Here is a 13,046-nt window from a genome sequence, read left to right as displayed (position 1 = left end):
AGGCAGCACAGGAATTCAAGTATAGATACACACATTATCAGCCAAGTGTAATTTTTAGTTTTAGGTAAAGATCAAGGATTCAATGAAATCTTTTTAGGAAAGAATCACAGTTCTGAGTATTTTTGAAATCGTCATTAGATATATATTGTCTTAATATTTTAAGTTTTCCTGTGCTTTTTAACTTTAGCTACGCGTACGAAACATTAAGAATTTGAATTTAGAAGCTAATTATTGACTTATCACACTATCTAAAGATTTCTTATGAAGTAATAACACACACGATGAATTAGATAATGCTCTAGATGCTTAGGATATATTACTTTCATATGAGCAATACACATACATATTTGCATTAATTTATTATCGTTGTTTTCCGAGAAATTTGGACGTTAATTCGATTTAGATAACCTCGGCCTCCATTTCGCAGCCTTTCAGAGCAGCTAAGATATTTCTGGCCGTAATGCGAGACATCTCCTTGCGAGTCTCAATGTCCGCGCTGCCTATATGAGGCAGCACCACAATATTATCCAGCTTCAGTAGTGGACTGTCTAGGGGCAACGGCTCCGGTGTGGTTACATCTAAACCTGCCGCCAGGATCCGCTTCGAATGGAGTGCTTCATAAAGAGCATTTTGATCCACAACTCCACCACGCGAGGTATTGATAAAAATGCAATTGGCTTTCATTTTCTCAAATGCTGCAGCATTAAATATCTCTTTTGTTTCAGGGGTTAGGGCGCAGCAGATTACAATAAAGTCCGATAAGCAGAGCATTTCATCAAAGTCCACACGCAGAGCATTAACCTTTGCAGCTTCTTTCGGCCTGGGCGTCCGGGTCGTGTAAGTTATCTGAGCTGGCTTGAAAGGCAGAATGCGTGATGCAATCTCCTGCCCAATGCGACCGAACCCATACAGGCCAACGCGTGAGTTCTTTAGGCCCTGTCCACACATCCACATGGGCGCCCAAGATTTCCAGCCGCCATTGTAAACTTGTTTGTTTGCCTCAAAAAGGCGCCGGTTCGTGGCAAGCAGCAAGGCCAGCGTCAACTCGGCGGTGGCATCGGTCAGCACATCGGGTGTGTAGCCAACACGAATGCCCCGTTTCTTGCACTCCTGCACATCGATGTGCTCAAAACCAACCGACATGGTAGACACGCATTTGAGTTTCTCCCCAGCAGCATCCAGCACAGCAGCATCAATTTTATCTGTGAGAACACAATAGAGCGCATCCTTACCCTGGACTTGACGCAGCAATTCGTCCCGTGGCACCGGCAAAGGCTGCGACCAAGTGGTCACATTGCAACTAAGATTAAGAAAGAAAATATAAGCTAAAACGGTTTAAGGGCTGTGAAAACAAACAACCTCTTACGCAGCAAATCCAGTCCACTGGCGTCGACATCTGGACGAGTTACATAAACACTTTGCAGGGAACTCATTGCGGATTTGTGTAAGAATTGGGCAAGTCTTTTGGCTTGCTGTGTAAGTCGAGGTTGAATTTTATACATGTTAATATAGTTTTACCTCGCAAACAAGCGAGAATGTTATGTTAGCCTAACATTTCGGGCACATTTCAACTGCGAACTTTGGTCACATTGGTTTTGTTAGCAGTTTCTACTGAGCTTAACAGATCATTACTAGAACTAAAAAGAGCTTAAAATTATTATTAAATTAATAATTTTTACTTATTATTTAGTAATGGATTGGTACGTTGGCACCGAATGGAATGACACAGCGCGCGGGCTACATAAGAAGGTCTTGAGCCTTGAGTTTCAGAAAATCGAGAAGCCATTTACTGTCAGCACCGTCTTGTTCAGCGTAAACAAACCATGCATGAGCTTGGGGCCCAGACCAAGTAAATACTTGGGCTCCAGTGAGATACAGGAATACACGTTAGAGATGGGCACTGCTGTAACTTCAATTGATTGCTATTTGGAGCTGTTGTTGCAGCAATTCATGCCTGGCGAAACCTCGGCGTGCAGCATTGCAACTAAAACTGGCGAACGCTTGGAATTCGAGCTGAGGCTGGAGCGCATCATTAGCAATAAACAAGTGGAGAAGCTGAGCGCAGCGGAAATCTATAACCTGGCACTAAGCTACAAGGAGAATGGCGTAGCTATGTTTAAGGAACATCCAAAGTTTGCTTGCGACTATTTCTCTCGTGCAGCTAAATTGCTGATTACATACAAACCCTTCGATAAGCTAGACAAAAAGACAAATGGGATCGATGGCAGCCAGTTGCAGATATTGTTTGTGCAGATACAAACAAATTTAGCCGCATGCTTTCTGCTGGAAAAGCGTTACGAGCATGTCATATATCAAACACAATTTGTCGAAGAACAGGAGGAGCCCAGCGAGAAGAGCATCTATCGGCGCGCATTGGCCTACTATTACCTGAAGGAGTTCGAAAAGGCTCAGCAGTTGATTGAGCGTGTCCCCAACTACGAGGATAAACGTGAATTTAGTAAATTGCGCGACAACATTGCGGCTAGCTGGAAAAATAGCAATGCCAACTACAAGCAAGTGGTGCAGCGCATGTTTAGCTAGATATAATCCGTGCTACTCAAATGTTATTATATAAAAAACGAGTACTATTTAATAAAACCTAATATTTAGTTTTTATTGCGCTACTTTTCTTTAAACTTCTTTGAGGTTTTATTGTCCATTTTGGCTTTCTTGTTTTTGTACTTCATGCCGGATGGCAGCTTAGGTCGCTTACGTGACGAATTGTTGTCAGGTTTAAATAGTTCTGTAAAAATGGATTATCGTCAATACCACATGTGGACCAGAATATAATGACGCTCACCTTCGTCTGGCTCCTCGCCAACTTCATCCTTGTAATATTGAGCATCATCGTCGGCATCACTTGCATTTTCCGCGTCGTGATTTCGTTTTGCTTCTTTATTTTGCTCTTTTTTCAATTTCAAATTTCGTTCACGATTCTCGCTCTGTTGCTTCTTGCGCTGTTCTTTAAGTTTGCGCTTCTTTTCAATCAATTTACGCAGTGTTTCCTTCTCATCTTCTGTTTTGATGACATGATCGTGATAGAGCACTTCACCGGTTAGCAGACCCTCCTCGATCTTCATGAGCTGCATTGTTAGACGAGGTCCAATTTCATGTAGCTTTACCGAACTTCGGTGGTTCTCCAAGTTGCCCTTGCTCTTCAGTGTTTGCGACAGCACCACATGCGATTGCTCGTCTTCATCTAGCTCCGCTTCCGAAACATTTCCATCCCTAAAATTGTACATGATGATGATGACTTTGATCGATATTTTAGGCAATATTACTTACCTGGTAACAAAATCGACTACCTCATCGCATTTGTTCAGATTTGGCACAGTGCCGCTGACTATTTTCTGTACGGCGCGCTTCAGACCCACCGGCACCACCTGCACCGAATAATGGCGCATTTCCACTAGCTTTGCTTCTGGATTGTACGAGAAAAGAACGCAGCGGCGTATGGTATCAATGTTGACCTGAGCCAAATTGATCGATGGAAACATGTTCTGAAATGTTGTGGCCATCAATTTCAAATGTTTACCCTCGCCGCTAAAATTGTTCATGATGACGAGCGGCGGATGCTTGAAATGATCAACATCAAACATTTGCTTTTTACTACACGAGATGACGTCACGAGCGAGCGTAAACTGATGCACCTAATAAGTAACAGAGCGTATTAACAATGCTGTCCATGGATGAAGCGAATACCACAAACACAAACCTTGAACGTAAGTGACGGGCCACGCGGCAAGCGCAGCACTTTGAAGGACAGCTGTGTAGAGGCTTTGTTAAAGATGCCCATATGCGAGACATGAAAGAAACTGCTTAAACTAACAAAATCTTTGATGCGATTGATTTTCTTTTCGCGCAAATTGGTAGCCGTAAAAGGCTCCATTATGCGACGAAAATCCATTGTCAGATCTGTGATATACGGACATGACAGACCGCGATGTATAATGAAAGAGTGTGGTGCCTCAACAATTTCGCTTGGTTCGCTCGCTTTGAACGCTGCTGTGCGTGTTTTTGGGTGAACCTTCTTTTTAGCACCACCCATCTTTTCTCGTTCTGTTTAACAATTTAAAAAAAAAAAGAACTTGACCGCACGTGTCAGCCAGATTCTACAACATTCGCCTAACGCACTGACAAGCGTATCGATATATCGATAAGTTTATTCAATCAATTTAGAGTGTGACCAGACGCTTACGCGCAATCATTTTAAAACTGCCAGCTGAATTTAAATCCAACTATTGATGCACAGTTTGAAATTAGTTTATTTAAATTTTATTCATTGAATCACATATAACAGAGGAAACATAAAAATAATACCACGACTGCATGAATCGGGATAGCATTTACACGACCTTCGATGAATCGAAATTCATCGATAGATGAAGAAATTTAAAATGGTATTTTAAGTATTTCCCACACGCCTTGGCGCGAGAACTTTAAACAAATGCCCAGTGAATTTAATATCAAGTATTTATGCACAGTAAGTATAGGCTTGTTTTATTTAAATTATATTTATTTAATCACCCACAACATAGTTAACACAAATGATGATTTTTGCTTTCTATGTTGCCGTTTCTGCATTTAAAGTTTTACAACTGTTTTTATCAGCTAGTGTTTGAAGAATTCATGTGGTCAATGATAAAATTTAAATTTCAATAGATGTAAACATTTCACATGCACATGCTAGAACTATTTGAAATTTAATGATTTAAGTTTCACTTTTATTTCATACGTAAAAAAAGGTATTACATTAACCAATAAAAAAAAGAGTGCAACGACAAGAGCAGCTCCGACGCTGACAAATCGGATGAGGTTAGGGGAATTTTGGGAATATAATAATAGACGATAATTAAACAGAGCCAGGTCGAAATTGTCTTCATAATATGCTTGTTAAATATGCCTAATTTTGCAGGAAAACAATGCGGTGCTTAATAGAACATACTTAGCAATGTTTTAGTGGTTTTTGTTTGTTTGTTTGTTTTTTCTTTGAAAATTACAACTATATATTTATGTTGCGAAAAGTATTAATATTAATATTTTTAATATTAGCATTTATGTATATTTATATAAATTATAGTTACAGCTACAGCTTAAACTGAATTTGGAGTGTTTTAGTGTTTCGCTTTTTCTTTCCTATTTTTTTCTTCAGATGTCGAAGAGCCATTGAAGCTTTCTGCAATATATTATTCATATGTTTATATATAAAACTTCAGTTTAAACTGCAGTTAACTACAGCCGGATGTTGATGTTGCGGTTGGTGTTATTATTATTATTTTTATGCATATATGACAAACTGCTTGTGGCTGTGGTTTAAAAAATAACATCTTATGCCGTTGTTGTAGTTGTAATTGTTGTTGCTCTTGCTATTGCTGTTCTGGCTGTTGCTGCGGGGGGCTGCTGCTGCCGCGGCGAATCCTTGGGGCGGTCACTGACAGCACTGCTTACGAACATCAGCTGTGACAGTCGGCTTTACGTCGATGGGCTCCACATTCGAGGGGCGAATCACATCGCCTTCAGGCGGGTCTCTAATTTGTTTCTGCGACACAATGCGATAGATCTCTATAAGAGTTATTTGAATTAGCATTCGTTTCGTTATTAAACTACTTGAGCATTTATCACCTGTGAGTATATTTTGGAATGCGGTTTCAACGTTTGTCGAGTCCAGAGCCGATGTTTCTATGAAACTTAAACCGTTGCGCTCCGCAAACAGTTTCGCCTCATCCGTCGGGACCGAGCGCAAGTGCCGCAAATCGGACTTATTGCCCACCAGCATAATTACAATATTCTGATCGGCATGGTCGCGCAGCTCCCGGAGCCATCGCTCTACGTTCTCGTACGTCAAATGCTTGGCAATGTCGTAGACAAGCAGCGCCCCAACAGCACCGCGATAATATGCAGAGGTGATGGCTCTATAACGCTCCTGGCCGGCCGTATCCCAAATTTGCGCCTTAATTGTTTTTCCGTCGACCTGGCGAGGCAGTAAATGGACGACAAATTTATTTAATTTCAGCTGATAATATAGTGAAACAAAAACCTAAAAAGTAAGTCTATTTTCGGTACGCCGAAGATTTACAACTCTTTTTTAAAATATATGAGAATAAAAAAAATTTTAAGCGCCCAGTCTTAAGCAAAATATTCGGACATATCAGAAGCTGCTTTTCGATTGAACTCTCCTATGGAAGCTATATTATATATTGGTCTGATGCTGAAAAGATTTTTCATATATATGAGTTATCTAAATAAAAAAAAAGAACCTACTTTTCAACCGATGTTCCGTTCCTATGGCAGCTATATGATAAAGTAGTCCGATGTTTATAACATTTGCTATAACTGATACGATAACAACGGCAGCTTTAAAACTGAGAGACAAGTTTGCACAGAAACAGTCGGACAGACGGACATGACTATATCAAATCGGCTGTTGATGCTGATCTCGAATATGTATACTTATCGGGTCGGACATGGCTCCTTCTATGCGTTACTCATTTTATGAGAAAATTATAATAACCTATACACGGAAATTAAAAAATTAATTAACTAAATTAATAATTGTAATAAAGTAATTATTTTGGTATGTAGTTTAAAACTATTATGTCTAAATTTTAATGTATTCAAGTAATATTGCTAATTTAGCTTAAATATTCTATCTTTTTCATAGATCGGGTTTTTAACAACTATTTTCGGTTTATATCCTTTTCCTGGCCAGATTATCAATATACGCAGTTTCGAGGCCTTTCAGAAAGCAACAAGGAATTTTACTGAAAGCCTCCGCTATCCACTTGGTGGTGGGCTCCCATGGTACTCACCTCTATGCTGCGCGTTGCAAACTCCACTCCAATTGTGGACTTGGACTCCAAATTGAATTCATTGCGCGTGAAACGTGACAGCAAATTACTTTTACCGACGCCAGAGTCACCGATAAGCACAACTGCAAAATGTATGGTTTACAAAAATATTAGCAAACAGTACAAAATAGTTGACTTCTGTCTACTAATTGCATAATTCAAGACTGCTCGACAGGTTGGTTGGTCGGGGGAGGCACGGGTCATGTCCTCGCACTCAGTTATCGGCAAAATGTGGCGCGTGCCTGAAGGTCAGCAGGCGCAATATATTTCTACACTTTCGGGGGATTTCAGTGATGGCCATTAAACCATGCATTTTATGGAGCCATTCCCTCCCGCCGTTGTCTGCGCGCCAAGCACAACGTAAACGTTTGTGTGCGACTTAAAGGTGTCTTTTAAACAATAAATATACAGATATTTATTTGCATACAAATACGGTAAAAGCTCTGCCAACGGACAGTTTCCTTGAATGTTCCCTAAACATTTTTATTTTCTTTCTATATAAACATATATATTTGTACATATACGCATATTAAAAAAACATATATGCAAAAATAAAAACTCGATTGTTTTAATTTTTCTTCTTCTGTTTCTGAGATTATTTACATGTTGATAATATGTATATTCGGCGTGCCAGTTACCTCTTATTGTCACGTCTACTAGTTCTACTTTTGACACCTTTCCGTGTTTTGTTTATCTGGTATGCGACAATATTTGCGCTACTCTCTCTCTCTCTCTCTCTCCCGCTCTCACTCTCAAATATGACCGCCATAAGTGCGGAGTTATCAGCATTGCCTTTGATTGCTTCACAGCTGCTCACGAGTAACGGTGATTCATTAGGTAACTTCTCTCTAACGATCTTCTTTTGCTCTAATACAAATTACATACATATGTTCCAAGCATGTTAATGTTGCTCTCATCATTATTCATATATGCATATATGTATTTATGTATTTAGTAATTATAACTATGAATTGTGCAATTTAGATTTTGGTCATTGGCATTGGCCAGCGATTATGCGTTTATCGTTTTTTTCTTCTTTTGTTTTTAATTGTTATGACTCACACTTCAAGCATGTCAAATAACTTTTTGATTTTGTGCCTGTACAATAGTCAAATTAATGCTGCATATCATCACACAAAAAAATGCTTACGCTTAATGCAATTGCTCGCCCCTTGAGATTTTTGTCTTTGACACAATTTAAACGGAGCGGGACTCCAAAATATCAAGAGGAATTGCTAAAGCGTAGTAATGTATACGGAGAACTCTCGCATGCACACATGAGTAAGAGAAAATTGTGAATTGGTGACCCCAGAATAAGCTCACACACAGACAATTACTTGAAGTTGACAAACAAAGAAATTACATATGTTAGGCTGGAAATAGAGCTAGAGAGAGATGTGGAAAGTTTGTGCCGGTTCATGAATTGATTGCCCGCATTCGGTACAAATGTATTCTAGGGTTGAAAAATTAGCTATTTAACTGAATTTTGTCTGAAGAAAATCAAAATGGTCACACTGTGCAAGCGATAAACACGGGCTTAAACATCCGCTGAGCGTCTACGCAGCGTAATGTAAAGTTACTACAACAATAACTTGAACTGGCGATTGAGAGTGTGGGCAGAGAGGGAGAGAGAGAGAGAGAGCGACAACAACAAAAGCAGCTCACAGCAGATGTGAGCGAAATAAACATATGCAAAAGAAATTGCGAAAATTCAATACAAAAGCCAATGGCAAGAAAATATAATACACGCTGCTCTTTAAAAATACAAATGTACATACCTATAGATACGTAAATACATACTTTCTCGGGTATTAATATACTGAAAATCTAATCAACGTAATAACAATTACTATGTGCCTTTTATCACGATTATTATTACGATTTATGCAACGTGTCATGCTGGCTGCTGGCAGCAGAAGCGAAGAACGAACGGCAATGGAAACACAATGACAAACTGACAGCAGTTAACGGCAAAGTAGTTACGGGTGTGTTTGGAGCAAAGAAGGGGGCGGAGGGACCTCTTGTCAGCGAGCAAAGAGAGCACGAGAAAGCAAAGGGCATATAAATCCAACACAATTTCAAGCTTGTACAGAATGCAATAAAACAACGCCAGGGGGCGTATTTTGTGATATTGCTTTGAAAATTTCACCAAATATTGTGATCGGAGACCATTTAAAAACAAATTTATACGCATATATACGTATGACAAGCATGTCTGCATTTGTTATGCCAATTAGTTTCAATTAGTGCCATTGAACGGATAAGCGCAAGTCAAGCTTTGCTCCTGTTTCAAATTCCCACGTCCCACAACCAGTCCAACCAGTCGCCGGCTAGCTGATAATTAATTGCAAGGGCTTTAGCTGCACACAAAATTGCTGCACCTAAAATTTACGTTCATAATTTACCTTTGAAAAGATAATCGTATTCGTCTTCCCTTGCACCCATTTTGTTGTGTTTTTAAATATTTTGGTCCTCCTACTCCAACCGATTGGGATGCCTGTGTGTCTGTGTTAGGTAAAATCCAATAATCCTTGCGCGCCGCCGTTCTTAATACGTTTTTCTTTTCTTTTTTTTTCGTGTATTATGCTCTCACACTTTGTACACTTTTATTTGTAGTTGTAATCGGGACAATATAAAGAAAAGAAAAATTATATCAATTCGATTGCAAATGGGCGTTGTTTGATAGTAATTTTTGGTTCCACCCAAGGCAACCTTTGTGCGGCAGTTAGTCTAATAACAGTTTGCGACTTTCTGTGGCTTTTTAATGTATTTATTTATAATTTTCTTACTCGCGACACACACTCACTTAGACTTAGTCACTCCCAATATATTCAACGACGTGAAGTAGGCTGCGGCATGTATGGCAATACAACTGACAGCTACAAGTACTCGATACCCATAACTCTAGTTGGAACGCCATGTTGATGACGTCAGTGTTGTCCATAATCGTTACAATTTAAAAGTAAAACTGATACATATAAGACTTGGAAAAAAACAATTTCTTTACAAAATACACATGTTTTATATTTTTGTTTAAACATTTAAAGCATAGGCGGTAGAAAAACAGTATATTAAGTATATAGTGCAAGTAATACTAGCGGTTACTGATTGTTCTGTAGAAAAAATATATAAAACTTTGTTCTTATTGTACTAAAAGCACTTTGACACACGTTCATATACGCGCACGTTGCAAAGCTAATGCTGGATAGAAAAGCAGGAGTCCACCAGCAATGTATGTGATTTTCGAGCCCAAGCACCAAAACGCTAAAAACAAATATGGCTATAACAGGAATTGAAATCGAATGCTTTATAAGACTCACCTATAGATCCTACAACTGGACCCAGAGCACGTGCCAAAGCACCCAACGAACGGAATATACCTAATACTGAACCCTTTTGATCATCGTTGCCGTACTTGGACACCAAAGTGGTCAGACAGGTAACGGCAAAAGCGGTGGAGATTGCAAATAATATCATGCCCGCATAGAGCATACGGCTAGTCTCCGCCAGGCCAACTAAGACAAATGCTGGCACGATTAAATATAGACTGAATATGGCATAACTTTTGATCTTCGCTTCCGGTAGACGACGCACCACGGAACCCTGCAGCAGGGTCATGACGAGGCCCGTAGTCAAAAACATTTTGGCCTGATCCATTGAACTGTAACCAAACTTATGATACATCAGAAAGGTAACTGTGAATTCCAAGCCCGAATATAGGAAAAGATAAAGAAAATAAATTAGTCCAATGGTTCGTAGCGCCTGTGTATCCTTTCTAGGCACATTTTTGATGGCGGCAAATCTGTAAAAATGAAATTAACAATCAATTAAAAAGTCAAATATTTTTTGACTGGAAATAAACAGCAAAATCAAAAATATGAAAGCTATCAAACATACATTTATTTGTTATATGTTCGACAAACATTCACTCCAGCTCAAAATTCGGGAACTTAAAAGACAAATTTGGTTACCCAGGCAGAATATTGCATACGCTTGTTGGCAAATATTATTTAGAGCGTTGGGAATCGTAATAAAATCAAGATTAAGCGTAAAGCGGTCAAGTGATTGTTTAATCATACAAATATTTTCAATTAGGCGAAACCAACGATTGATAAGGCAAATCAAATAAGCCCCAGCTAAAACGTGCCCAACTGCGCGGCAAGATATCGACGAGGGCGGCAACAGCTAGAAAACCTGTTGGCCGGCTTTTGATTCGATGGGGTAAAGCAAAAAAGAATTTAAAAAAAGTCACACGCCTTGCTTGACAGAGCGTATCTATTAAATCAAAAATAATAAAAAAACGAGAAAGAAAGGCTATCTTTGGCACGCCGAAGATCTAATACCCTTGCGAACCCAACCATTTCAGAATGCTCATAGTGCTTTGCGCGTATCTGAGAAGCACAGGGAAAATAGTTAATGCCGAGTTTGGTCAAGATATCTTGATAAACAAAAAAGGTTTTTAATCAAAAAGCTAGTTTTCGACCGATCGTTCCTATGGCAGCTATATGATATAGTGGTCCGATGTAAATAAGATTTTGCAAAAATGAAGAGCGAGCATAGTGAAATCTGTAAATGCCGTGTTCAATCAAAATATCTTAAATGTCAAAAAGTTTTCCATACAGCAACTTAATTTTCGACCGATCGTTCCTATGGCAGCTATATGATATAGTGTCCGATCCAGCTGGTTTTGACAAACGTCAAATGCGTGCAACAGAAAGAGGGACATCAGCAAAGTTTCATAAAGATAGCTTTAAAACTGAGAGACTAGTTCGCATAGAAACAGACAGACGGACATGGCTATATCGACTCGGCTGATCAACAATATATATACTTTATGGGGTCGGAGAGGTCTGCTATGCGTTACACATTTCACGACTAAATTATAATACCCTCTGCAAGGGTATAAAAAAACGTACCCAAATATAGAAGAGACGTTGAGCAATTGCAGGCCGTATGACAGAGCAGACGAAATTTCACGAGCGCGTTTGGCCTGCAAGGGAAAAAATCACTGAAATTACACAGAATTTGAATTTTCCAAATGTCCTAGGACGCACCTGAGGTAAAGTTTCGCGCAAACAAAACGCCAGGAGAAGCACATCGCCCAGCGCCAAGCCCAGTGCCAGCAAAGAGGGCAGCACAAACCAGGCGCCTCCACTGGCACTTTTATCCGAAAATATGGCAAACATGGCGCCAATCATGGGACCCACAATAAAGCCCAGCGAGAAGGCCACACCGACCAGCGCCATGCCGCGTCCGCGTGTCCGTACGCTGGACACATCCGTGATGACGCTCATACAGAGCGAAATGTTGCCCTTGCTGATGCCGCCCACGACGCGTGCCAGCACAAATAGGGCAAAATTGCTGGAGCATGCCCAGATAAGATAGGATAGCGCGATGCCAAGCTGCAGTTGAAGGGTTTAATGATTGAAAGTTGCGTCTTTTAAGTTCAACGGACCAACTTACAGCGCAAATCAACAAAACGGGCCTGCGTCCATAGTAGTCTGAGAGGCTTCCCACAATGGGACTGGCCAGGAATTGTAGAAAACTAAACATAGATCCCAGAAAGCCGCCAAATAGCACCGATAGATACCGATCCGGTGCACCCAGAAGCTGCTGGAACCAACGCACGCGCGTCGTAAGCCAGGCATACAGGCCGGAACTATCATTAATGCGATAATATTCCAAGAGCGACGGCAGCAAAGGCAAAATGATGGTAAACGCAAGCAAATCGAACAGCAGTGATACAAATATAATATATATCATGGGATCACTTTTCTCCTTGGGCGCAGCAGGTTTCCCATTGTTGTTATCGTTGCTGCTGTTGCCCAACTGCTGTTCCGTTTCTGGTATTCTTGTATTCTCCCGATTCCGTAAAGTAGTCATGTTGTTGTTGTTTTTGTTGTAGGCGCCCAATTGCGTGCGTGTACATATATTTGTTGTCTTATTGCGGGAGCTGATGACACGACGACGACCGCATAACTGTTTGTGCGCCCAACAACTTGGCCCAAACAAAAAGCGGTACTCCAAGTAGCCGCTAAGAAGCAGCCGAAGTGAAAGTTGAATATTAGGATCAAGCAACGTTCAGACTGTATGATGAGCATTCGAATTTGTGTATAAGTTTGTGATTTTGCTCATAACAGCATTACACCACAAATGCTTACATAGTTCAATAAATACATAATGTAGGCTGTGGCACAA

General features: G+C 40.1%; 5 protein-coding genes across 5 annotated transcripts; 1 reads left to right on the top strand and 4 right to left on the bottom strand.

The window, feature by feature from the left end:
- Positions 1–152: 152 nt before the first annotated feature.
- Positions 153–1,526, bottom strand: LOC115770667 (glyoxylate reductase/hydroxypyruvate reductase). Its single transcript, XM_030716034.1, has 2 exons — positions 1,360–1,526; positions 153–1,300 (listed from the first exon to the last, which is right to left on the bottom strand). The coding sequence occupies exons 1-2, from the start codon at positions 1,500–1,502 to the stop codon at positions 400–402; spliced, it is 1,044 nt and encodes a 347-aa protein (XP_030571894.1). The 5' UTR covers positions 1,503–1,526; the 3' UTR covers positions 153–399.
- Positions 1,527–1,616: 90 nt separating this feature from the next.
- Positions 1,617–2,608, top strand: LOC115770668 (peptidyl-prolyl cis-trans isomerase D). The gene has a single exon (XM_030716035.1). It carries the CDS (start codon positions 1,693–1,695, stop codon positions 2,539–2,541), a length of 849 nt encoding a protein of 282 aa, XP_030571895.1. The 5' UTR covers positions 1,617–1,692; the 3' UTR covers positions 2,542–2,608.
- On the bottom strand, positions 2,589–4,119 carry LOC115770666 (protein Peter pan). Its single transcript, XM_030716033.1, has 4 exons — positions 3,716–4,119; positions 3,286–3,650; positions 2,801–3,228; positions 2,589–2,743 (listed from the first exon to the last, which is right to left on the bottom strand). Exons 1-4 carry the CDS (start codon positions 4,046–4,048, stop codon positions 2,622–2,624), a joined length of 1,248 nt encoding a protein of 415 aa, XP_030571893.1. The 5' UTR covers positions 4,049–4,119; the 3' UTR covers positions 2,589–2,621.
- Positions 4,120–5,013: 894 nt separating this feature from the next.
- On the bottom strand, positions 5,014–9,634 carry LOC115770930 (ras-related protein Rab-11A). The gene is made up of 4 exons (XM_030716387.1): positions 9,254–9,634; positions 6,810–6,931; positions 5,623–5,971; positions 5,014–5,562 (listed from the first exon to the last, which is right to left on the bottom strand). Exons 1-4 carry the CDS (start codon positions 9,291–9,293, stop codon positions 5,429–5,431), a joined length of 645 nt encoding a protein of 214 aa, XP_030572247.1. The 5' UTR covers positions 9,294–9,634; the 3' UTR covers positions 5,014–5,428.
- On the bottom strand, positions 9,415–12,917 carry LOC115770929 (major facilitator superfamily domain-containing protein 10). Its single transcript, XM_030716386.1, has 6 exons — positions 12,312–12,917; positions 11,903–12,250; positions 11,765–11,838; positions 10,169–10,650; positions 9,655–10,112; positions 9,415–9,451 (listed from the first exon to the last, which is right to left on the bottom strand). Exons 1-5 carry the CDS (start codon positions 12,729–12,731, stop codon positions 10,021–10,023), a joined length of 1,416 nt encoding a protein of 471 aa, XP_030572246.1. The 5' UTR covers positions 12,732–12,917; the 3' UTR covers positions 9,415–9,451; positions 9,655–10,020.
- Between the last annotated feature and the right edge of the window lie 129 nt (positions 12,918–13,046).

The sequence above is a fragment of the Drosophila novamexicana genome, unplaced genomic scaffold (assembly GCF_003285875.2).
Source record: "Drosophila novamexicana strain 15010-1031.04,08,12 unplaced genomic scaffold, DnovRS2.1 tig00004560-arrow-pilon, whole genome shotgun sequence".
NCBI lineage: Eukaryota > Metazoa > Arthropoda > Insecta > Diptera > Drosophilidae > Drosophila > Drosophila novamexicana.
Note: the sequence above shows the minus strand (reverse complement) of the source record. Positions and strands in the feature narration are given on the sequence as shown.